Raw genomic sequence first — 26,645 nt, 5'->3', positions numbered from 1 at the left:
AAGTAAACACTTCAGGAAAGAAAATTCTTTGTTGTTCCTCTCCTCCTTCCTCTACAGTAAATAGTGAAATAAGAAGTATTAGCAGCCCTGAAGTCATGGGACCTAAGGCTTGGATTGGAGCAGGGAGAGCAGATTTCAGCTTCAGCTCCTGAGGTGCCAACAAACAAAAAGAATAATGTAATATAAGTAACACTTATATCCCAAATATCACCTTTCAATTTTTAATTCTTTTTAAAATAAATGCTCCTGATGCTAGGTGATTATTGAAAAATAGCATTTTAGAACTAAATTGACAAAAATACTGTAATAAAGGGTTAGAAAGGGAAGCTGACATTCTAGTGAAAGGGAAAATGTGAGTCAGTAATTGTACTGGGGTTTTTTTAATGCATGTGAAATGTGAAACAATTGTTAACATGGTAGGAATCTCTGGGAGGCAAGGGCAAGTGGCTGCTTCACCCTCTGAAACCAGAACTTGTGGGTATTTTCAGAGTGGGAGACTAGATTTAGCGAACTTGTAAGCTGTAGTATCGTGATATATCTTCCAATAGCATAATTAAGAAGGAATTAATATTCTTAGACTGTAGTAAACCACTTTCTTCATTTAACTTAAAACAATGAGCGAGGAGGGAAAAGGAAAGACTGTCTCAAAGAACACTTTGCTTACCCCAGTTAAACCTCCCGTATCTATGAAGTGATTTAACCATATCTGTGTAAACTTTGCTTTTACATAGCATGATCCATAACCATGGGATGTTTGTGTGGACCACCTGTTTCCTCTTCACGGTCCGACTGTTTCTACAGGAGGCACATTGATTGCATGATAAGTAACGTTAAGAGCTTAGCAATTGAACGTGACATTGGAGCTGAAAAGGAGAAGATGACTCTGTGCACTACCACTGAGACAGAGACCATGTATGCGTGCTGCATTACAGTCTGAGAAACACCCTGCCATCTCCATCCCTCCAACAACTTGGGAGATGCAGAGGGAGATAGCAATGTGACCTTTATAAATAGCTGAGTTATGCTGAATTTTTTCTTGTGGCTTGGATATGGAGAAGCATAGACAGCCTGTGTGACTCTGAAAACTTCAACGGAAATGAAACAGGAAGTCAGATCCTTTCATAGCTTGTTGATCTGTGAAGACAAGCTGAGTCTGTAGAGACTCATTCTCTAACCCCAGAAAAAAAGCAGTCAGGGAAGAGAAATCTTACTGGGGGTGATACTCTGGAGGGGAGATGCAGAGGCAACATGACAGAAAGGCCAGCAAGAACAGAGACCACTTCACTGAACAAGGAAAGCGAAGCAGAATTAGCTCAGAAAGAAGTGCCGGTAAGTTCATACTGCTGTGCTATAAATTTTGGCATGTCAACAAGCTGGTGATCGGCTACAGATAAAACCTGTGCTGCTGATTACAGCTGCATGTGTACTACTTTTACCTATGCGTCAGACTACCTGACCTTGACAGTAGTAATAAGTTACGATAAACAAGGAAATGGTTCTTGACTGTTAAAAATGGGCTTGAAAAACTGAAGGAAGAAGCTGTCACTAGTTCTGCACCTAGGCTTCCTACTTTTACTGGGTTGGATGGTGTTGCCTTTGTCTCAGCACTCGTTTGGAATTGTTTACTTTCTTTGTGCCATGATCATAATCCTGCTGCTCACCTGCAGATGAGCACAGCAGTTGCTTTGGCTGCTGATTTGTGGGTTTAAATCAGTATAAGCTTTTGCTGTAATTGTTGAGCACTCTCACGTGGATACAAGCAGAGGGAGGTAGTCACAGTCATGGCAGCAGTTTGGAAATGCCATGACCTCCAGAAGAACCTGGAGGTTCATGTTGTGGGAAAGTTCATATTACTCCCCTAAAGAAAGAAAATGTCATAAATATCCCTAAGCAGTAGAACTTTGCCATCAGCACATAGCCTTGTTTGAGTATCAGAAATATATGCAAAATGCCACGACCAGGAAGTCTGGAGGAAGAGAATCCAATTTAGGCTGCTTCCAGTCTGAGATCCCTGGAGCTGTCCCCTTGTCCCTGCAGAGCTGCTGCCTACTCAGAGGCAAAGCAGAGAATGTATTATTTCTGCTGAAACCTATTGAATGCATGGGCTGTGTAAGGCCTTCTCTGTCTCCCTACATTGTTCTGTTGGAGCAGGTCCAGAGAAGGACCATGAAGTTTATAAGAGCACTGGAGCACCTCCAGGAAGACAGACTGAGAGATGGGGTTGTTCAACATGGAGAAGAGGAGATTGTGTGCAGACCTCATAGCAACCTTCCAGTATCTCAAGGGAGCCTACAGGGAAGCTGGAGACAGGCCCTTTGTCAGGAACTACAGTGATAGGACAAGGAGCTCAAATTGAAAGAGGGGAAATTTAAGTTAGACATTAGGAATACATTCTTTACTGTGAGGGTGGTGAGACGCTGGAACAGGCTGCCCAGCATGGCTGTGGAAGCCCCATCCCTGGCAGGGGAAGTGGGACTCCATGATTTTCAAGGTCCCTTCCAGCCCTTAACGTTCTATGTTTCTCTAAAATACTTTGGAGAAAGTTGGCATTTTCTGAAGCTTTCTGAACTTTTGTAGTAGCGTGTTTCCAATTCTGCAGAGTCTGTGAAAGAAACTGCTATTCCTAGTTAGCTGCTATTTCCATTTCTGCTGTTGATCCCAGCTCAGACCTGGATCTTGCTTGCTCTCTCCACGATTATCCTAACCTGCATTCAGCTAACAGGAGCAGCACACACAGAGCAGTCCAATAATGCAGGAGGGTTGTGTGTTACCTGGCTCAGTCTTACAGTGGTGCATGCATCCAATACCAAGGACGAAGGCAGGTAGAGGCTGTCTCATCTTGCTACATTTTCCTGCCAAAGCCTGCAAATGGAAAAAGATCCTAGACAGCTCTTTGTGACTCAGGAAACAGCTTAAGGAGAAAGAAAAGGCACTATGGACAGTATTAGCTTAAAATTCTCTCAAGAGGTAAGTAATCACTAATTGATTGATTAATTGATTGATTGTCCCAGGCTTATTCCCACGCATAGAGGCTCAAGGCCATGCTTCACATTGCACTGAAGTGCTCAATAAATGCAGAGAGGAGAGAGCAGAGAATCATGAAGTGGGAAGGACTCACTGATACAGGGGTTGATCTGGAGCATTTGTACTATACATTTCATCTCTCTCCTCTGATGAGTCAGCAGCCAGATAAACATTCACTTTCAAGCCTGCCTGCACAAAGAAATTACCAATTAAATCTGAAGATCTTAACACAGGTTAAGAGAAGGCAGAAAAATGAAAACCTGGATTTAGCTACAATGCTAAACCATCTGCTGCTGCCAACACCGGTCTGGCCAAGGCAAGGAAAAAGTTGGAAAGGGAAGCTGAAGTGCATGATAACTGCAGACAAGATGTGGAAATAAAATAAATGAATTCCAGCCACCTTTGAGCCTTTGCAGGTGGATGACACGTGAGTTATATCCTGACAACATCTCTCTCAGCTGCAGCCCCTGAGACACAGCTACATTAAACACAATCTGTGAGTCCAGACAGAAAGCACCAGGTAACCAATGCTGTGGAGAGGCATAGAGGTGGCACTTAGGAATTATTTTTTTTCCAAATGGATTTTTTGATGGAGCAGCACACAGTGCTGCTTACACAACTGACAGCTTTAGGCCTCTTAAGTCAACTATTTACTTTTGCTATTTTTAGCTGGGTTTTAAGCCCAGATTTTCTTTTACTTGGATAATTATGTCTATGGGTTTCTGTGAGTGCACCTAAGTAAAGGCTTGGCCCACCAGTATTTTCCTATTTTAGTCCTTGCCCAGATTTACTGAGATGGAGGAAGAAACAATCTGATATTCATGCCAAGTGACACTTCACTGTTTCATGAGAGGTCTTGGTCTTCAACCATTTTAGTATCTTGTGATATTTTAGGAAAAAAAAAAAAAAAAACCACAACAATCAAACCGAAACAAAATCCAATAACAAAAGACTGTGTAAGTTTGTCTTGGCTCTGTACTGGGGCAAACTGCTTGTAACTCTGTAAAAGATGTAAGCCTGGGTTAGGACCATCACAATTCCTTTCTGTTTTTCCTGTAAAGTCCTTAACAAGATGGAAGAAAACTGTTTTTTAATGTGTAACCAGAAAAGAAAGTACATCAGTCTATGCAAATTCTCTACATACCTCTGGGAGAAATGACACATAAAAGTCTATTATAAGCAAAAGTACTTGGCAAAGGGGAATTTCTTTTTGGATGAATGCACACTGTCTTGTTAAAGAGTGAATTGGTGAGGAAATCAACATTTAATGATAGGGGAAAAAAACAAAAACCAGCCAATAGCTTCAAAGTTATAGCCATTAAATGTAAACACAATATTTCAAACTGATGATGATGGTCTTGGTCTCCATTCAGGGAACGGGAATCCCTAGAAGTGTTTCAGGCATCCCCATCTCTGGAACAGTTCAGTGCCAGGCTGGATGGGATTTTTAGCAACCTGGTCCAGTGGAAAGTGTCCCTGCCCATGGCAGAGGGTTGGAAGTAGATGATCTTTAAGGCCCCTTCCAGGCCAAACCATTGCACGATTCCATGCTGCCATACAATGTAAAGCAGCGCAGTGTGACACCCAGGCACACACTGTATCTCACAGGCGGAGGAGCAGCAGGGGTTGCTGGGGAAATGGAGAACTGCGCTGGCAGGCAGGCCGGGAGCCGGCGGCAGGGGTTATCCCTCCTCCCCGGTTCCCGGGAGCGGGGCGGCCCCGCGGGATCCCCGCCCCGGGCGGTGCCTTTGTAGCCGGGCTGGATCCCGGCGAGGCGCAGCGGGCGAGCGCCGTGAGGAGCGGGTGAGGCGCGGCGGGGCTGGGGCGGTCTCGCACGGTCCCTCAAGTCGCGGCGAGGGTTTGGCTTTATTTGCTGTTTCTTCATTTTTCCCCCTTTCGTTTGCCTCTTGACTCTTTGGGGGCTGTTTTGCGGAAGTGGCGATTCCCGGAGAGCTGCTCCCGGGAGAGTCCGTCCCGGCGGGACCGCCCGGCTGTGCCCGTGAGGGGCAGAGCGAGTGGAGCGCGGGGTCAGCGCCCACCTGCCTGGGAGCGCCTGTGACACAGCTCGGGTGTTCCGCCGGGCTTGGCTCTTTGTCTCTTTGTTTCGGGGGCGGTAATTGTGTTTTGTTTTGGGGTTTTTTTTTTTTTTGGTTGTTGTTGTTTGTGGGGTTTTTTTGTTGTTGTGGGGGTTTTTTGTTTATTTTTTTCCTTACTGTGTGCAGTCTGAATTGACGTGTTGCAGACTGGCTTGTATTCCCGTCAGAAAGGTGAAGGTTTAGGAAAAAGGGGCTCACAAAGGCAGGTGCGACTCAGGAGGACCCAGGAAGGGCCGGCTGCAGGTGGTCCTCGGTGTCAGGCGTGGCTGAACATGAGCCAGCTGTGCCCAGGTGGCCACGAAGGCCGAGGGCATCCTGGGCTGTGTCAGCAATAGTGTGGCCAGCAGGAGCAGGGCAGTGACTGTCCAGCTGTGCTCAGCACTGCTGAGGGCACACCTCAAATCCTGTGTGCAGCTCTGGGTCCCTCTCTGCAGTGAAGACATCGAGGGGCTGGAGCGTGTCCAGAGCAGGGCAGCAGAGCTGGTGCAGGGTCTGGAACACAAGTCCCATGGGGGCAGTGGAGGGAACTGGGGTTGTGTAGCCTGGAGAAAAGGAGGGTCAGGAATAACGTTTTTGTTCTATACAACTCCCTAAAGGAAGTAGTAGCCAGGTGGGAGTCAGCCTGCTCTCCCAAGTAACAAGTCATTCCGGGAGAGATTTAGATTAGAAATCAGGAAAAACTTATTCTCTGAAATGGCGTTCAGGCATCAGAACGGCTGCCCAGGGAAGTGGTTGAGTCACCATCCCTGGAGATATTTATTAGACATGTAGATGTGGCATTTGGGGACATGGGTAGTGGTGGGCTTGGTAGTGCTGGGTTAACACTTAAACTTGACTCTAAAGGCCTTTTTCAACCTAAATGATCCTGTGATCTCTTTATGTCACTGAGAAGTGTTCTTTTAGGCTGAGGATACGGTGCCCTACCAGCTTGCTTTTCTACTGTACATTCTGTGATGCGTTTCTGCTTTGATGGTTACTCATCCAGCTCTCATTTTGCACTCCCTTTCTTATTAAACCAGCTTGTTTTCTCTTTGGAGGAACTGTACAAATTGTATGCAGCTTATACTTTCATTTTTGCAGTAGAGAAAGCACCAGATTTCTGTGGTATTTAGCGAGTGAGTTTAAGCTAGCACGGTGCTACCTGCTCCATTGCTAATATGTGTAAGTACCGTTATTCCCACTTCCGTCCTCTGGCCGCTCCAGTTGCAGCAAGTGGTGAAACAAAGAGGCAAAATATGTGAAACAGGAAGAAATGACAGGCTAAGAAAGCTTCTTTATAGTCACTGAAGTGTGCTTCTTCAAGAATTTCTTTGCTAGCAGACAAATAATTTTATTAGAAACTGAGGGGGGGGTCTCCTTATGGTAGGAGGAAAAGATGCCATTTTCCTATCTTTATAAAACACTACCAGGTTTTAGAATTGATTTTGAGGGGAAGAAACAGCATGAAAATGCTGGTCAGCATTTAAATCTTATGTGCTTTTATGGATAAGTATCTGTATTTGGATTTTTTAAAATAAATTTTTGTAGTTCTGAGATTTTTTTCTATTTTTGGATGTGAGGGTTTTTTTCACTCTGTTTAACTGTTTGGAACATGTTGCCTGCCTAGATGGTATTAGTTTCCCATTCAGCATCAAGACTTTCTGTCCACCTTATTTCTTAGGTACAGTTTCCAGTTGAATCTTCACATCTTAGCTACCATGGATCAGACAATAAACATTAAAGGGTTTCTCAAAAATGTATGCTGTTTTTCTTGAGATTAATGTTTGAAAATGTTTGATTTGTGTGACTACCCAGGCAAATGAGTTTGAGATTTCAGAAATACCTCTGCTGAACCTCCTGACTCCACACAGCTGTACTGTAGGAGTCACGGTGCCAAACTGTCCTAGGGGAGATGATTTGGTTATAATTTAGTTGTTTTAAAAACACAGGGAATAACCAATGCTCTGGAGTCAAAAGGCAATATAATTATATTGCTTTCATTACACTTGAATAACTAAATTTGGGTGTGATTAGAATGATGTAAGGTTTACCTTAAGGAGCTTCTTAATCTCCTCTTGTTTTAGGCTGTGAAATTATAATTTTTTTTTAATTACCTTTGGGCTGCCTAAGTCATATTCTAATGGCATTTTTATGGCAGTCTGACTTCTAAAAGAGTTATAGTACTCTTTAAAGTGAAACACTACTCTGAGTTGCTGTCTGACATCTGGCCCTGAATCACTTCAGGATCTGTTTTCTGCTTTGATGGAATTTGGGAAGGCCTGGTGAACACAGGACATCCTTTCCACACTCCTGGGGTGATGCAGCTGGCTTGGTGCCAGCATGCAGCAGCAGCAGGGAACTTTGCCCATGTGTTCCATTGCATTCCCAGCATAGCAGATGCCAGTTCCTCAGTGCATGGCTGCAGTGCCCTGGATCAGACAACAATGCTGTACCTGTAAGAAAGACAGAGAAACAGCTACTTATTAGTGGAAAAGTCAGTTTCATGATAGAAAACAAAAGTTCCACTTCTTCAGCTGCAGCAATGTAAAAGCAATCACTGGCAGTTTTAAGAGGGGAGTTTGTTGCTAGGGATCTTGTACCAGTTCTGAGGTGTAAGAGATTAGTTTGTATATTACAAAATTTGGTTTGATGAAGAGTTTGATTTTTATCTCATGGTTGGACTATCTGTTGCCTGATAAGACAAAAGCATTAAAAAACCCATAAAATCTGTGTCCCAGCATAAATGAGGACAAAAGGGAAATAAAGGGTTTACTGTCCATTTCTTGACAGTACAGTGAAGGCAAACATCGTAAAATACTTCAAAACTTCTACAGCTTTCTTCATTAATTTTCTGAGAAATTTTTAAATCAGCATCTTTTGCTTTCTTTTCAACCTTACGCTGTGCTTGTAGCTTCTTCCCATTTTTTCACTGCTCTACACACTATACATTTTTGGCATCCTCAAAATCCAGACCCAAATGCTTGGTATTTCTCTGTAGCCTATGGGTCACATGCTGGAAGCTCCTGCCAGGAGAGGAAGTGTGTCTCTAGCTCCTGTCCCCATGTCACCAGCGATGGCAGATGCTACTACATAACTGTGCAGAGGGATGTGTTGAGCAAGGCAACTTTTACTGCCCACACTTTTCTTTCAACAAACATTTTTCTGAGGAGAGTGCTGTAGACTGAGCAGAAGACGTGTTGTCTTACTTTAACCATATTTCTGTGATGGTGGAAGGTTAAAGGTGTGGCAAGATGTGGTTGGATATGCTGTCTCTGGTCCTTTCGCTAGTTCTACTCATGGTCTTCAGCAGGACCCTGTCTCAGGTGCCTTGTCCATACATAATATGTTGCTGAGGTTTTCCACATATTTGAAGTGTTTAGGGCAGGGTGAGGTAATCATGTTGGATAAATAAATCTATGAAAGTGGGAAATGTGTACCTTAGCATCAAACTAGTGCCTTGATGTGACCTGGTGTCCATGAGGCTTTGACCATCATCAAGTCTGCACTTGTATCTGTGCAGCAAAGCAGCATCAAGGCAAGGTGCTTGGACTTTCAGCCTGAAGGACCTTCAACTGCCACCAGAGAAACCACAGAATGGTTTGGGTTGGAAGGGACCTTACAGACCATCTGGTTTCAACCCCTGCCATGCACAGGGACACCTTTCACTATACCAGGTTGCTCAGAACCCCATCCAACCTGGCCTTCAACACTTTCAGGGATGGGACATCCATAGCTTCTTGGGGCAACCTGTCCCAGTGCCTCACCAGCCTCACAGTGAAGAATTTCTGCCTAATATCTAGCCTAAGCCTGCCCTCTTTCAATCTAAAGCCATCAGTCCTTATTATGTCACTAAATCCCTTTGTAAAAACTCTCTCTCCATCTTTCTTGTACCCTTAGGTACTGGAAGGTGCTATAAGGTCTTCTAGGAGCCTTCCAGGCTGAACAGCCTCAGCTCTTTTAGTCTGTTCTCTTAAGAGAGAGGTGCTTCATCCCCAAATGTTGCACCATTAGGTCCACATCCATCTTATGCTGGGGGTCCCAGAGCTGGATGCAGTACTGCAGGTGGGGGTCTCGTGACAGCAGAGGGCAGAATCGCCTCCCTTGAATGGTCAGCAAGGTTTTAATTGCCAAGTTTGTGCAAAATCAGTCTTTTTCAACTTAAATATATACTTCAGGTTTATCTATACAACAGCACCATACCAGGAGCTTGTTTGTGAGCAGCTTGGAGATATGTTTATTGTCCTTCAATTCTGGTTTCATTTTGGGTCATTCCCTGCACATGTATTTCAGCTGTGATGTTCTTGCCAAAAGCCAAGGCCTTAAAAATATGGGGTTTCATATAAATGAAGAACTTAAATTATACTACTGGGTTGCATGTCAGAAACTATCCAGTACCCTGGATAATTTTCTTACTTTACAAGTCAAAGTAAGTTGTGCCTCTGCCAAGTGCCAACCCCTAAAAAAGAGCTCAATATGCAAGGTCACACTTCACTATATTTTACAGGAGTGCATGATTTGTATTTTATTTAGTCCTTGCCACGTAACTGTCGAGTTTTGAGGCAGTTTGTGTAAATGCAGAAGTGTCAGGGAGCTGTGATCTCTTGATCCCTGCAACTGATGTCTGGAGTGCTTTGCTTGAAACTTCTCTTGCATCCAAATGTCTGTAAAAATACCAACTGTGCATTAGTGATGACAGTGATATTATTATGCATAATTCTACTACTACTACTAATGTGCTTTTGCAGGTAGAAAGCTCTCGCAGAGAATATTCTGAGCTCTTGAATCACATTTTTATGAAATGTTTTTGTTAGCTATGACTTTGGTATTACACTGAGCAATAACTTAATTTTCAGTTGCTATCTTGATGCAGTCAATTTTACCTTTCAGTATGTTTTTTTTTTAATGTAATATTTTAGGCCAGAAGTGTCTGGTAATGCACTCTCACTAAAAGGCAGGGAATTCCTGTGTGCTTGAACTAATTAAAATATACCAGTTTGAAAGTGCTGCCCTTAAAATCATGAAGAGAGAGCTGAGTTTAAACACTCCTACTGCTTCCATACAAATACCATGAGCTCTGCAGAATAAAGCTGAAGGTTTGTCTTTCATCACACTGGACGCTGAGAGGCAGAGGGGAAGAGATGCAAGACCAATTTATGCCATTTGCATTCAGAGTGATGGCTTTGATACTTTGCTTTCTTTGGCCTTGCTTTGTGCTTCTGATCTGTCTTGAGAAGAGGGAAGGACACAAGTAAAACTCCCTAGCAAACAAATAACACTGCTGAATAACCTCTGCACACACCTACTGAGGAAGCACAGGCTTTGTGCTCTGGTCCTCCATCTGGAGATATGAATCATTTGTGATTATTAATCATAAATTATATGTAACTACTAATCCACGTGAAAAATGCACAGCTCTGCACCGTCTACACACAGAATCAGGTACAGTCAGGAGAGGACCATGCTCTGAAGACAAGACAGAAAATCTGAGTGGGGTGCATCAGTCAGACCCTGTACAGAAATGGGATGATGAGCAACATTGATATAGTTTGGTGAGACGGGGCTGGCTTTCTCCTTGGACGGTAAACAAGCTCAGAAGAGTTGATTTTTTTTTGTTTGTCATGGTCTACTTGATCCTGCTGTTTTCTTGGATGTCAGTTGGGATCCCTTTTTATCAACAGGTAGCTTAAAATTCCTTGGACTGTCCTGTGTTGTACACTTACAAAGCATCCAGGCAGAGTAAGGGGCTGTTCCTGAACTGGGGAACCCCAGGAGTGGGGCAGCTGCCACTGGACCTCTGCTTGGAGAGACCAGGAGGGATGCTGCCTGTGGTATCCCCAGCCTCCTGAGCACCTAATGATTGTGCATCCTTGGAGGCTGGGGTGGTTGGTGCAAGTCCTGTGCTGTCTAGCAAACAAGATTTAAAAATCAGGAGGAAGGAAATTACTGTTATTGCTAAGTACGACTTCTTTTTTCTCCCTAACCAGATTTCTGTTATCTAGGCATATTAACATAAAAAACCCAAGGTATTTATACTTGTCAGCTACACTTCAGATGTTCAGGAGGAAAGAATTTCCTTTATTCTGTCAGTTTGGATTCAGCATGTAAAAAAAAAAAAAAAAGAAAAGCATTTTGAGAATTGTAAACCAACATGAGTGACATTAGGGATGATTCAACATGCAACTTTGCAGCAGGCAGAATAAGAACTCTTAGAGTGGGCTTCTTTCAAATAATAGATTTAGTGCGTTTACATAAGTTCTGCTTGAAGTGTGCAGGCATTAAATAGCAATTCTGAATGGGAACAGATTTTTTTTCCACATTAAGAAAAAAACAGTAGCAGAGATTTCAGAGACTCCTTCTTTAAAAGGAGGTTATTTAATGTTTTCATTTTTAAAAATTCAGAATAAGAGTTTTAGAGAGATTCATGTTTTTTTAATGGCATGAAATGTTTTTCATGTGTTGCTCATCCAGTGCTCTGGACTGTAAATTCTCAGAAGGCTTCTGTCATGTTTTTTCTTACTTAAATGGAAGTGGGGCTAAGCATTATTTATCTGAAGGTCTTGGATGAAGCACCCTGTGCCTTAAAAAGGAAGCTGAATTGTACAGGAAATGAAGAACTGAACTTTCCTTTTGTTCTTGTAGGCATTTGTAGAGAGAAAGTGGTATGTGCAGGCTAAGGCGTGCATTAATATCTTGATTGTGTAGCTGAAATTGGTTTTGTAAAGGTAATATTCTAGTAGGGTGTATTTTGGCTAATCACCCAGTAGGTAAGAACACATGGTTGTTGCTGCACAGTACAAATAAGTATGTGTCACAACTGCATAGAAATAGTAACACCAGCAGTTCCTGCTGGTGATCAGGGAGTCTGAGGAAGGCTGCCAGCTCTATATTCTCTGTATTTTTCTGAAAAAAAGTCTGAGGGAGCTAAGAGGGCAATAGGGACAGGTCTGTGCAGAAGAGTTGTGTAAATAAAAACTTTGTTGCAACTGATGAGCCTTAGTGTTACCAAAACTATTCCGTTTTCTAGGTAATTGTGTGATTCTGCTTATAGTTTGGGGCTGGGGTTCTCATTTGTTTTTTGTTGTTGTTTTTTTTCTTTTTTTTTTATTAGGGGGTATCAGCAGAGATGGCTGAACTTTTGATAAGTCACTGGCAATTACCATCTTTGTCTGTAAATTATTTTTTTACTATACCAAGGAGAGATCCTCATCTCTCCTGTTTGTTATAACAGGCGAATGTTGCTTAACAAGTTGGCATTGCTTTACTCTGTAAAGAAAGGGGTTTGTAATGAAATAGTTGTTGAATTAAACAGTGCTTCTCACATGTCTTGGTTATGTGTTTGATCTGTTCTCAGTATTTTTTATTGGTGCAGTGCTGATAATAAACTGGAAAATCAAAGAATATGTGATCTCTTGGCATCACTTAAAAAGGCATATTTCTCTCTTCTAAACTCTGATGGGATGTAATCTTTTGTAGGTATTGAATTGTGTAATTAATAATTTTTCTGTGTCTCCCTCTTGGCTTATTCAGTTGAGGTCTGTGTACACACGTGCATCATGCTTGTGCCTGCTCTGTCAGGGTAAGTTTGTTTTCCCTTAAAACAGGGACTTAGCCTTTTCTATAGCATACCTTGGTGCTGATGGTGTGCAATCTCGAAAATAGCAATGTGCAACAACGTGAAGAGAACTCTGTGTGCACACCTTGAACACAGGCAGGCTTGGACCTCCATGCCAAGCTTTGTACGTCTCATTTGAGGGGTCTCCTTTCCTAGCTGTGCATCCAACAGAGGAGGGAGAAAGAGTGATACAGGTGGGACAGCATAAGGGCTGCAACAGAGGAGTCCCACATTCTGCCTCCCTCTTTGAATGATGAGGGTATACCTGCTTTTTGGGAACTAGGAACTTAATTTTGTGTGATGGGAGTATGAAACCTAGCCACTTTATGGTAACAAGTGCTATGTCCTGCTTTCTATACCAAAAAAAGGCAGTGAAGAGGAATGGCCTGAAAAGAAATCATTCTGTCAGGTGTTAATTTGGGAAGATGTTCTGTTACCTTTCTGATGGCCTTGTTAATGGTGTGAAGAAAAACAGTAAAGAGTGATGGTGCCATCAGACATGCTGGAATATTCAGTAATGCATAAAATGCTAGTTCCCAAGCTGAGCTCTGACATTTGGTATTTATTCAATGATTTGTATTTAGGGTGGCAGCCTCCAAAAAAGTTGTGAGGGAGTCAGATGTGAAGCAAATCCTTTAGAGATTCTTCATGAGTTACTTGAGAATGAAACAGATGTTGCAGATGTCTCTTACTTACCTTTTTTTCTGGCCTTTTTTGCTGTTTTTTTTTCTTCTGTGTGTCTCTCCTGCTGACTTTGCAGGGCGTAAAAGCTTGTGGGCTGGCACTAGCAGGAAGCTGATGTGGCATGAAAAGAAAACATGGTATACTACTTGCTCTGTAAGATAAACACTGCTATCAGCTCCTACTGCAGCACTGTTCAGCTTCTGTTCTTCCAAATTTCTGCATGGCAGAAGAGTCAGGCCTCCTGTCATGCTGATGCTTGCAGTCACTCTTGAAGAAGATGGGAGCCCAGCAGCTGGTCACAGCACCAAGTGCTCCTGTCACTACCTTCTGAGGAGCAGTATGAATTGTGCCCATATCCCAGGGAATGGATTTGGTTTAAAAATGTGTGGGTTTATTTTACTCTCCCCACTAACGTGTTATTAATTTAATTACTCATTGGTTTCTGAAGAATTTTGAAGGTGCAGGAAGGGGGTGGTGAGATCTATTTTAAGCTGCTGCCTTCTTTAATTTATGCTCATGATGTATTTTTACCAGCAGCGCTTTGTGATTCAACTGCTTCTTCTAAATGTCATTTACCTGAATAAAAAAATGTAATCAATTTCAAAGTGTGACATAGGCGCTGAAAGTATTAGCTGAATCACAAAGTGCTGTTTGAACAGCAGCTTTCCTATGACAGGAGGGAAAGTTCATGAAGTTCAAGGTATGCTGCAAGACAAGTGTAGCAAAAATACTCAAAATCACTGGTTTGCAGGTTTTTCCATCACGTATTTGGCTTTCTGCTAGGGAAATACCCATTTATAATTCTCCCATATTAAATTAAAATGGTTGAGCACTCTGGTTATCTCATGTTCTCTGACACTGATTTGTGTTTCTGATGGAAATTAATAAACCTGTGCTTCCCAGCACTCCTTGAGGATCAGTTGCTCAAGCACCTGTTAACCATATGCATTGAAAGAGAGTTTGTTAACTCCAGTAGCCTCAGGTTTTTTCAGTATTATTACCATCAAAAACTTTTTTGAAAGATTGCTTGATTCAGTTTAAAAACTGATGTGGAGCTCTCATCTTTCTGCCTGTAAAAGGGGTATGGGAAGAAATTTTGCATTCATATGTATTTCTTGATACTCCATAATGCAAAGTATGCAATTTTAACAGATGATTTTTTTCATAGAGCCTGTTTGTTCAAAATCAAATATGGGAGTGGACCATGCCATTTTAAGTAATGAAATGAAAGTCTGCTGCAACTTACCTTTGATACTGTATATTTAAATTGGTGTTAATTTTAATGATCATTGGTTTGCATACAACAATGTAAATCCAGAACACCCACTGCTCCATGGGCTGAACATCTGTGAGCCACCAGGTTCCATTCTAGTGGACAGAAGGTTCAGTTATTCACAGTCCACTGAGGTTTTTTTCAATGCTGATGCCTTTATCCTAAAAAGAAGAGAGAAAATAATGCAATTGCTTGATTCTGCTGGGATTGTTATTTCTCTAGGTAGAAGTTTGCGTGCTTATTGAGAATGTGCCTAACAGTGTCCTTCAGGAGGAAGTGGGAGTGTGTTTTTATGTGCGTGTGAGATACAAGTGGGAGTGTCTGGTTTTACTATGAAGTTTTCCATTTCCAGACCTTACAGCTGATGTTTTGTTGTCTGTTACTTGCATCAATAATAAACATTTTCTGGAGAGTCAGAACTAGCAGCCCGACCCCACCTTTGGTTACTTAAAATTTACTGACACCTTTTCACTTACAGCTCTTAACCTGTCTTTAACTCACAGGAGAGACAAGGTCTGGGTCTCACTAGATGACTTGCATACAACATCTTGTAATAAAACTTCTTCAAACAACAGAATATTGGGAAAGGCCAAGTATCCACAGTGCTCTGTATATATGCAACAGTGCTCATAAAAATGAGCGCATCACTGTTTATCTTGTTGCTAAGGTCGGAACTGATATGTAACTCTTTGACTGGATTGTTGTCCCCAGTGCGTGGTTTAATTTACTTGGAAAAATTAAGCCCCTCTTAAATTTCCTGTTAAAGCCAGGAGGGGCAGAAGTTCAGCTGATATAAAACTATGTGGAATGAATAATCCCCTCTGTAGACTCCCTGGAGAAGGATCTTGTCAGCTTTCTCTGTGGATGGCTTCATAAAACTTGAGTTCTTTTAAGGTTTTGTACTAAATCAATAAATAAGTTAATAGAGCAGATGTTCATCATGAACGCTGGGAATTTCTTATATTAAAATTTCTTCCAGAGGACAAATTTCAGATACTGCCCTTTTCAACTGTTCAGTTTCCAGGCGCTCTCTCACTTGCAGGTCATCTTAGCAACAATAGACAACCATAACATTCCCTAACCTTGTCTGTAATGCCAGGGGAGTGACAGAATCCTTGCTTATGTCTGTGAAGGACAGTGATGATCTGTGATGATCTCCTAAGCTTTCTACCAAATCCCTGGAGAGGATCTTTCTCTGGAGTTTTAAATTGACCCTAAACTTACCGAAATTGAGGCAGGAACATTCCTTTAATTCCCCAGGCAGTCATATGATGCTTAGTCAGCTAATATTGCCTTATATGGCCCATTTGTTGCCTACAAGTAAGTCCTACAAATCCCTGGTCTTTAAAACCATTTACTTAGAGACAAAATAATGACAGTACAGGTCTCTAGATCAGCACATCCTGAAGTTAAAAAAAATAATAATTTGGCTTTTTTTTTTTTTTGTTATTGAACAGTGTGTTTGATACCAGTCTTCCCATGATTCCATTGTAACTGCACATGTAGCTTTAACTGTGTGCAGGAAAGCATGAAAATGTGAACTATGTGCACCCAAGCCCCTAGAAAGTTGAAAAACTAAGTATATAAATTATGTGTAATAAGTAAAATATATTAATCTTTTTCATGTCATGTTTCGTCTTTCATTTGAAGTGGTATCATGTTTGGATGATCTTACTTTTTGTAAGAAAACAAACAGGAAAAAGTACTTCAAAATAGTGATAAGATTTTTCCATCTCTCTTTTGATCCCTATTTTAGGAAGGCATGAGGTGTGGTCCTGGAAAACAGCCAGCAAGGAATCCCTGTGTCTCATGTGGCAAAAAGTGAAAGTGCAGCTAATGTTAAGCATGTCCTTCCTCACTGCTCTGTTTTGGTATTGTAGAAGGCTATATGGCTTTTTAGCACAGCTGCTGAAACGGTAGGTTTTTATCAAGCAGACTTTAATCTTCCACACTGTTGCTTATTTCAGTAAATACTGACCTTCAAAACCTCCTCATTGACACCTGTCCTATCATTTGTATTTCAGGTGGAGCAACTACCTTCAGAGGCAACTCATAAGTAAGCTTTTTGTGTCACTCCACATTCATTAATCACCCTTGAAACTTTCCCTTTAGGTGCAGAACAGCAGAAAGTAACTAATCTGTGAATTGATCTCAATTTAGGGAATCTCAGTGTGCTGCCAGAAGTTGATCTGCTTGGTTATAGTGCAAGAGAATGGAAAGGAGAAACAAAGCAGGCCAAACAGATGAGGGAGGTAAGAGTTAAAATTTAATCTCTGCTTGAGGACAGGGGAGAACCAGAACCTGGGAAAGGAATAGCACTCTCAGTGCAAGTAGCTGCAGCAGCTATCAAAGCCTGCTACACTGGATAGTCAAATGAAAAGCAAAAGGGACAGCATGAGGGCAGCAGTGCAGGTCAAAATGTAGATCAGGTTTTAGTCTTGTATATGTATTCTGAATTCCCTCTTCTAGCACCAGCGACCTTAACAGGAAAAACCATCGCCAGTGCTAAAGCCCAATAATTTGATCTTAAGTGATGTCACTTGGCCAGCCTTTGATTCAAGGTAAAAACTCTTATTCCAGAAGAAAGCACCACATCCATCTCTCTTCCAGGCTCTGAAGGTTCATACTTGGCAGCCTTCCCCTCTCCAGCATCACCAGCTGCTGCTGCCAGCAGGCAGGGCAGGAGCTGGCATCTAACCTGTGCCAGCTTGAGTGCTGCCCAGCAGGCAGGGAGCTGGGGTGCTGGATGGCGGCCATCCCATGCTTTTGGGCACAGTCCCTCTGCTCCAGCTCTGAACCCCTGCCCGGGTGTTTCTGTGCTGGTGTCTTCCCCTGCACAGGATGCTGCTGGCAAGACAGGCAGTTCAACTGCACCAGTGTATTTGACGTGCATTGGCTTTAGGTCATGCTATTGGAATCTCAAAGCAAATGCAAACCAAGAAGGACTTAAAGGGTAGAAAGAATCTAGTGATGATAGACCAGTAGCATAAGGGGGTTGTAGAAAAAAATAAGATGGTTTTCAAAAAGCTGGAATTGCATTCAGGTGATGAACAGGGAAAAGATTTGGTTTGGCTGTGTTAAATGCAGGAACACAGCAGTGTCAGAAGTTCACAGAACAGCACACAAGGCCAAAAACTATTTGGAGGAGCAAGTAACGAAAGATAGCAAAATGTCTAATAAATTTGCAAGCCCATACTGGGCAAAAAACTTTTCAGAAAATCTAGGAGCTTTCTGGATTACCAGACCTGGAAAGGTGACTCCTGTATATGGAGCAGTCAGTGGATGTCTGGTTGCATCAGGTAGAATGGGAAGGAGCACATTTTAGGATGAGGTTTTGTGAGATCCAGTGTAACATGCTTGCTGACCCCAAAATGAACAATCCCTTGTTTGTCTTGTCTCTCCCTCTTTTTTGCCTTGTCCTAGCTAAGCAGTCCCTCTCCCTCTTCTGTGCTGGCTCTCATCCTCTTTTGAATGTGGCCCACCTAGATGGTGAGCTGATAAAACAGGTCATCCAGAAAGAGCCTTCTCTGATGTCCTCAGGAGTGCTGAAGCAGCAGGAAAATCCCTCAGCAGCAGGAGTTTAATAGGCTTACTATCTCGGCTGATATAGTAAGGCAACAGAGAGCAGCTGAGAAGTGGTGAGATCGGGTGAGGGAGTAACCAAGATAAACGCAGGATGAGGAATTGAGACCATCCTGCTGCCCCCTTCAGGAAGCAAATTGGAAGTGATGGGGGAGCCTGTGGGACTGTAGAGTCTTCTCCCTAATTCTCTGCCAGTTTATTGTTCAGAATTGTCTCACCAAGGGTCAGATGGCAGCCAGTGGTAATGCAGAGTATGTAGCTGGACCAAGGGCCAAGAGCTGCCAGATCTGCTCTGCCTCAGGTCAGTGTTGCACGATGGATTCAGGTCAATGTAAGGAGATGTTTTTGCCAAAAAGAGTTTTCTCCAGATACTCATTCCTGCCCTTTTGCTGCCGCATCTCACATGTCAGTGCAAATTGTAAAGCGGTTAAAGTTAATGCTGTTACAGCACAGAAATCTGTGCTGATCTGCTCTAATTTGGTTGACCAAGTGAATGTTTACAGTAGCAATAGTGCAGAGACTGGAACGAGTTGCTGGGTTTGGAAGGAATGCAGAATCACTGTTAAAGGGCAGCGCCACTCTAAAGTGTTTACAAAAACATGGTATTTAGCATTTCTGTGTATATAAATCTTAAAAATATACTCTCTTGTTCCCCTAGCTCCCTCTTATGAGTAGTTTGGAACTGAACTTCAAACAACATGGTTTTTTTCCCAGATTTAATATTTTTGTTGCTAATTTTTTGTGGTCTCTTTCTAGGCATATGAAGAATTGTTTAGGAGCTGTCATATCAAATACCTGAGACCAGTCAGGAGAGACAACTATAGTGTAGTAAGAGCGGTGCTTTTTCAGATATTCAGCCAAGGCATTCATTTTCCTTCATGGATGAAGGAAAGAGATATATTGAAGGTAAAATTAATTTTCTCAATGAATGCATTTTAGCTATTCATGCACACCAGAAGGAAACTTTGTTCAGTATGAAAAGTGTTATGTTGGCTGTCAAAGTGGAGAGCACTTACAAGAATTCAAAGAGAAATTTTCAAACCCATTGGACTACATTTAATTAAAAAACTGTTCCTGATCTAAATATACCAATGTGAACATGAGTCTAAATAGTGTAAAAAAAAACCCCAAAAAACCAATAAAGTTGATGGATGAATGTTACTGCCATCCTGCTAGTTGTCACTCCCTTAATATAACAGGTTATTTGCATCCTCCCCATCCACATCCATGCAAAGTTCAGTGGCTCACTTGGGAGCTGGTGTGTTGCTGGAGCAGCAGGAATCCTGCCCTGGGCTCCAGGGGCTACAGCAGGAGATAGTGGCAGGGAGGTGGGATCTATAGCTTCTGTCTGTAGAGAAGCATGTGCAGACTGGAGTGTGTCTGTAATCCTAAATACCTCACTGAATTTGGAAGTATCCAGCTTTTCCAGAGTGTGGGTTATATATTTTACTGAGAGCATATTTTCATCTTTTTTTTTTGGCTGGCCCTGTTTTAAAAGTTTCCTGAGGACTTGGCAGTTAAGTGGATCCTTCTTCATAGCATTTGAATTGTGAGGTCCATTTACTTTGTTGTTTGAACTGTACAAACAGCTGATAGAATCACATCATAAATTGTACATAGACAAGTTTATATAACCTTATACTCTGCTTCTTGTTATGGTTATGATTAGTTTACCTTTTGTTTTTTTCCCAGCTCCCTGAAAAGCTTTTGTATTCTCAAGGTTGTAACTGGATTCAGCAATACAGTTTTGGGCCAGAAAGATACACAGGTCCCAATACCTTTGGGAAGTTGCGCAAATGTATGGAGGCGTTAAAGACAAATGTGAGTATCTAGGAAATGGTTGGAAGGAATAAAAACGTGGAGAAATGGGCTCAGGCTGAGTTAAGAAACTGCGTCTTGTTACGTATTTGTGGGGCAGTAAGCCTCCCTCCCTCCCTTCAGACTGCTGAGTTCCTGGGAAGGCCATCACCTCTCCTGCAGGGGAATCCAGCTTTTGGTGATCCACTAAGCCAACTACTCAGGAGTCCCCTGCAAGTCAAGGAAGCCACCATCCCCACAGCTAGTCCTTGCCATCAATTGGCTCCTGCAGTATCTCATTATTTAGATTAAAATTAAACATTCTGTTTGAGATGCTTCTGGATTCCCTCCCCAGCTGGAAAGGAGCAAGTAAACAGTGCATTTTCTTCTAAAACTATGGTATTTTCTTTGCTTCTATCTCCATTAAATGTTTTAATTATCCATTTTTTGCTACAATTTCTCTCTGTAAGCTTGCACTTGATTGCAAAGACCTGTCAGCCTCACTGCCCCCTCTGCTCAGCATTGCCAGATTGCCATCATTCCCAACCCAGGGCTATAATTCTTACTTACGTATTTAAAACTTGGGGAGATTTAGTAGCCCCAAAGCCTTCTGAAAGAAAAGAGTTGGTCTGTCAAGACCTTGCACCTTTCTTGAGCTCCTCTGGGTTTTCTGTGCAGCTGCAATGATAGTAATCGTTAATTTAAAAAAAGCAAACAACCCAAACAGACTAATTTAAGCTCTAGAAACAAAGTATTAGAAAGAAAAAGAGGGAATTAAAATAGATTATTTGGTCCCTTGCCTGCACCCCTGCTGTCCCAAAGTGACAGCTGCACCTTCTTGAGATGGGCCTGGTAGTTATGTGCAGTTCTCATTTTGTTCTGGTTGCTCCTTGCATTTGCTAGTGTTGGCTTTCATTTTTAGCTTGTAGTTCTTTTAGCTAATGTTATAGCATGAAGCATTTAATCTGCATTTTAAAGAAAAAAAGTTTCAAGTTAAAAGAATGAATAAATCCTTACAATTAACAAATTGTTTCAAAGCAAGTCTGTGATGCATTATGTCACTACTGGCCATGAGGTATAGCTCCCAACTTCATTTTTTTAAAAAATAAAGATGGTGTTAAGCCAGCAAGATGAATTTTTGCCTGTTTATACTAACAGGGTTCTTTACTGCCTTTCCCAGCTCCATCGTCATAGAATTATTTAGTTTGGAAAAGACCTTTAAGATCATCAAGTTCAGCCCAGCACTAAACCGTGTCCACAAGTGCTACATTTACGCTTTTCATTATCTCCAGGGACAGTGACTCAACCACTTCCCTGGACTGCCTGTTCCAATGCTTGACAACACTTTTGATGAAGAATTTTCTCCTAGTATCCAATCTAAATTCCCCCTGGCAAAACTTCAGGCCTTTTCGTCTTGTTCTATGACATGTTAGTTGAGCAAGAAGACCAGTCCCCCCACCCGGCTACACCCTTCTTTTAGGTAGTTGTAGAGTGTGATAGGATTTCCCCTTCAGCCTTGTTTTCTCCAGGCTAAACAACCCCAGCTTCTTCTACTGCCCCTCATCAGACTTGTGCTCTGGATCCTTCACCAGTTCCACTGCCCTTCTCTGGACACACTCTGGCCCCTCAATGTCCTTCTCATAATGAGGGACAAAAACTGAATACAGGATTTGAGGTGTGACCTCACCAGTGCTAAGTACAGAGGAACAATCACTGCCCTGGTCCTGTTGGCCACACTATTTCTGGTACAGGTCAGGATGCCATTGGGCTTCTTGGCAATCTGGGCACATGCTAGCTCATGTTCAACTGCTGTTGACCAGCATCCCACTTTTCCACTTTCCAGCCACTCTGCTCCCAGCCTGTAGCAGTTCCTGGGATTGTTGTCACCCAGGTGCAGGACCCAGCACTTGGCCTTGTACGTCAAACCATTGGCCTTGATCAGACTGGGGGCTGCTGCCTGCAAATGCTGTTGTGCCTGGGTTCTTTCAATTAATAGCTGCTTTACACTTAGACCAGGTTTCTGTTTCTGTTTTGCAATCTTTCATGTTAAATAGAATTCTTAATAATTTTAATAATACTCTTCTGTGTCCTTTCCAGTGGGCTGAAATAAGTGCTACGAGAGATCATGAAGAAAGGGGAAGTATGTGTAATACACTGTTTTCTGATGAAAGTAAGGAATACAAACTGTATGAGGCCATAAAATTCATCATGCTCTATGAAGTTGTCGAAGCCTATGAGCAGATAAAGAGCAGGGATGAACCCGTACACAACCTTTTTAGCCTTCTCTTTGCTCGTGACTCTTCATCTGACCCTCTGAGTTTCATGATGAATCATCTGAACTCCATAGGTGACTCTATTTGCCTAGACCAGGTAAGGATGTAGATGAAAAACAAATCACAAAACTTATTCCATCTTTGTAGTGATTAGGTGATTATATCATACATCATCCATGATAGCAGGCCCATTTTTTTTTCTTTGAGATATGGGGAAGTGGACTGAGGCATTTATCTTCCAGGAAAAAAAGCTGTAGTAAGAGTGAACCAAAAATAAATGCTACAGGCTATCAATAAGACATAGTTTAGAACAATAATAACTTTGGTATGTAAAATAGTTTTAGATGATGCTGTTTTGACCAGTTGTTTTGATTTTCCTATCTGTTCCACTATGCTAAACCCTGTAGCATCACTCTCATTTCTTCCCACCCTTGGTTCTCATGAGATCTAATGTCTATTAAGAATAAGTAATGACCTCTAAAGTCCACACTGCCACTCTGCAAATGATTTCACTTTCCAATGGCTGAAATTGTTTTTTATAATCAATTTCAGTTATCAAGTCAATTGTTATGGGATGTAGTCAGATGCAGGAGCAGTTTGATTATAACTGGACAAGTTCTGTCTGGCTATGCCCAAGGATATGAACTTTTCTGAAATCTATTTTTCCTGATTAAGCAATCAATCCATTTCAAGAAATATCAATGAAAGATTCCAGTTCTCCAGTTTCATATATGTGAAGTACCAAGAAACTTTTTCCTTTCACTGTTACGTTTGCTATATGTAGCAAGTGATCACCAGGTGGCGGACTTCACATTTTTTCTGTGTGTATTGATCTTGGTAACAGCTAGTCATTTCTTGCTTCCAAATCAACTGTGTGAGCTGGCTTGAGAACAGGTTATGTATGGTGTCAGGTGCAGGACTGTTTCTCTTTACATGCAAAAGAAGTGGAAGGGCTGTTGGGAATGTCCTCAAACTTTTAATGTTCTTACTCCACTTGCAAAAGGGCCCCTTTTATTCCTTGTCTACTGATCTGCAGTTAACTGGCCTTAACTTGGATTATCTTCAGTTTAGTTTTCAAAGGCTAGAAATAAATATCTTACAGATTTCTTTCATTTTTAGGTTGAACTGTTTCTTCTTGGATACTTACTTGAAGTAAAGATAAGAGTTTACAGACTGCATAGGTTTAATACTGAGGAATTTCAAGTAACCTATCCAAATGAATACCGAAGGGAATGGAATGAGATTTCTCTCCTGACTGAGGATGACCGCTACTATCACATCCCCCTTTTCAGAACGTGAAGCACCAGTGACTTTTTTTTTCCTTTGTATAGTACAGTGAGTGACCAATTCCAGTGAATTAGGTTTCTAATCATCAGCAGTAAAATCCTGAGGCTGCTCATTTATGATTACAAAATGATTTATGGGTTTATTGTGTAAACATTTTGCTTTCCCATTGCAGCTCAGTTCACCATCAGTCAGCCATAAAAACCATAAAATATATTGCTATACTATCTGGGGGAAAAATGTGACATTTTAGGGTTTTCAGACAAAAATAATTGGACTGCCTGATAAGGAAGACAAAGGTTATACTGGGTTTTCCATTGCTAGCCTAAGGTTTTAACTCTGACATCCATGGAATGAGTTAAGTGCCTAAAGCAATGACTGCCTTTTCCTACTCCTGTCTCTAGCTAGGAAGGATGAATCACAGAGGATGGAAATCCTGGGCTCCCACAGTTTATATTGCATGCTATTTAACTTGCATTGACTTGGGATGGGAGGATACAAACTGGGGCCTCTGCATGGCTGCTTCAAATCCACTTGGTTTCCCTTGTTGCTGGAACACCTCTCTTCTGGGATGAGCAGAGCAAGCAGCTGCAGGCTGTACTTAACTTCAAACATGGCAAATTGTGCTGTCTGCACACAGTGGTGATCCCTGAAGATGAAGAACCGTTACACAGGGGGAAACAATCAACACACAAGAATACTGTGTCAGATGAATGGAAGATCTCCTGTGGAAGTGAGGAAAGCACATAGCTTTCTCCAAGGTAAGAAGGGCAGCGTTAATAGATCACATGCAACGGTGTTGTGTGTGGCTTTGGTCAACTTGTAAATTCTTTAAGGGCTGATTTCAACATTACATGCCAAGACTTCCTTTGCAATTCATCTAAGAAAGCTGTGCATGGAATACAGGCCGAAACACTGCATTTTTTAGACAATATTAATTTTCTGTGCATTATGTGTATTCAGCTGTGTTGCATACATGTTTCATCCTCTGATTAGGTATCAATCTCCTTGCCTAAAATTGCTGTCTTTAATTTACATCTCTGTGTTTGAAGAAGTCTGTCCAGGACAAGTAAATGTGATTTACCTTCCTACATGGAACATTTTTCTCACTTCTGTTTTCTAAAAGGATCAATGTGTTTTGATTATTTCAAAGTGAGAGACTTTAACTTCAAGAAATAATAGATCTTGCAAAATATTTGTGAAAAGCTTACAATGCCACAGGCTAATGGTTGTACTGAAGAAACAAAGCCTCTCCTTTCCTTATCATAGAGGTATGGGGACAGGCAGGTTTGCTTTTTTAAACTGCAGGATAAAATCCAAGCCAGTAGCAAAAATGGGAACAGGGCCTGCAGGAGCTAAAGCAGTTGCATGAGGTATCTTCATGGTAATACTTGGAGTTGGTGGAGAGTGCTCAGTTCCTTTGTGTAAAGGAAAGCTATTTTATCCCTTAATGCTTCTTTTATTTGTGTGTGTATGTGTTTATATGTATATATATTTATAAATACAAACACCTGAGTTCTATATTGTAGCTGGTTTGTTTCCTAAAAGTTTGAGTTCAGTTTTATTGAATGATTTGTAGATTTTAATTAAGAAGACTTCATAGCTGTAATAATTTCATCTCATCGAAACCTGCATAGCAAGTGCTTTTATTTATTAAAAGAAAGTTTTTTTCACTGAATGAAATAATTTTCTTATTGTAGATTTGGTTCTGCTCTGCATGGAGAAAAGTTATAATACCTAAGTGTAGAGTATTGTTATGTATTTTGCATCAACAGTAACATTTGCAGTTATCAATAAATTTGTCTGTATTTTATTTGTGTTTTGGTACAAACAGACATAACATTAAAAGTATGTATTTTTGTAGTGGGCTTTTTAATGATTTGCATATTATTTGTGTTTAGGAATACAAAAGCATTACAGCTGAAAGTGATAAATTGTGAAAAAGTACATTTTTGTGATCTTGAGCATATTAATAGTGGGGAATTAATAAAAATCTAAAACAGACAGTGGAATTTACCTCGCCAGTTTGGATGTTTGCATCTGAATCAGGTCACCTGAGCCAGGGCTCTCTGCCTTGTCAGTGGAAGGCAATGGCACATGGACAGCCAGAGGGATGGGTCTCTAGAAGGGACTGGTTCTCTTCACTGACTGTAGAGAGCTGGCAGTGATCAATATAAATCTCTCTGCCATAGATATTTGAAGTTAGGTGAGATTAATGTTGTCCCAAGAATCCAGAAAGAACATACAGAAACAGATCTGCTGGCTTATCAGGTGGCAGATGCCAGGAACAGAAATGGGAGGTGAAAACAGGAGCTTCAGGTGAGGATAATCACAAGTCTTGGAGATAAATGCAGAGAGAGTAGTAAGAAACACTGAAACAGGTTTGGGGCTGCACTGAGTTTTAACCAGGTTCTCTGATAATATGTTTTACATAGGTATAAAGCAAAAAATAAATATCTGTTAACATACAGGTAAATACATGTATATACATACATGCGTGGGGATGTGTATATAGAAGAAAAATGCATAGAAAAGAAAATCATCCTCAGTAAAGTGCATCTGAGGCAGACTAGTACCTGTGTAAGTGACAGGTGCTGCAGGATATTTTCCAGTCAGTGACAGACAGATTTTCTGTTCAAATCCAGAAGTTCACAGTCATTATGAATATTTTTAAAACCAATATTGTAGGCAGCTAAAGTCAGGATGTGTTTATTTTTTACTATTTTTTACCAAGAAGAAACCATACTGAAGCCTCGGTGCTGGGTTTGGATTTTCCCCCAAACTTGAAAATGTGTGTTGAATTTAACAGAGCAGCTGAAGCAAAGTGTGCCTTTTATTGGAGTAAAAAGCCTTCTGGTTTGAATGTCATCTTTTTATAAAACTGCATCTCAAAAATATATGAGCCACATTCAATATTTCATTTAAACTCCAAAATAAATACTGTCAGTCTTCATTCTTCAGCTCTAACACTGAAATTACTTCTTCTCTAGTTGGCTACTAAGTTGAAGCTAATTAAAAATTGCTCAATGTACAGTAATTTC

The 26,645-nt window shown here is 41.4% G+C and overlaps 1 protein-coding gene across 3 annotated transcripts; it reads left to right on the top strand.

Annotated features, from left to right (window-relative positions):
- Window positions 1–1,152: 1,152 nt before the first annotated feature.
- Window positions 1,153–25,608, top strand: OTULINL (OTU deubiquitinase with linear linkage specificity like). 3 transcript variants are annotated; one of them, XM_033078208.2, is made up of 8 exons: window positions 1,153–1,329; window positions 16,425–16,584; window positions 16,693–16,724; window positions 16,829–16,920; window positions 19,007–19,156; window positions 19,943–20,071; window positions 22,145–22,417; window positions 23,440–25,608. In XM_033078208.2, the coding sequence occupies exons 1-8, from the start codon at window positions 1,236–1,238 to the stop codon at window positions 23,617–23,619; spliced, it is 1,110 nt and encodes a 369-aa protein (XP_032934099.1). In that variant the 5' UTR covers window positions 1,153–1,235; the 3' UTR covers window positions 23,620–25,608. The 3 variants fall into 3 exon arrangements, with proteins under 3 accessions (XP_032934099.1, XP_032934108.1, XP_032934118.1); XM_033078217.1 differs by lacking the exon at window positions 1,153–1,329 and adding an exon at window positions 4,744–4,827; XM_033078227.1 differs by lacking the exon at window positions 1,153–1,329 and adding an exon at window positions 4,864–4,882.
- Window positions 25,609–26,645: the final 1,037 nt, after the last annotated feature.

This window comes from Catharus ustulatus, chromosome 1 (assembly GCF_009819885.2).
Source record: "Catharus ustulatus isolate bCatUst1 chromosome 1, bCatUst1.pri.v2, whole genome shotgun sequence".
NCBI classification, from domain to species: domain Eukaryota; kingdom Metazoa; phylum Chordata; class Aves; order Passeriformes; family Turdidae; genus Catharus; species Catharus ustulatus.
This window is presented reverse-complemented; position numbering and strand designations above follow the sequence as displayed.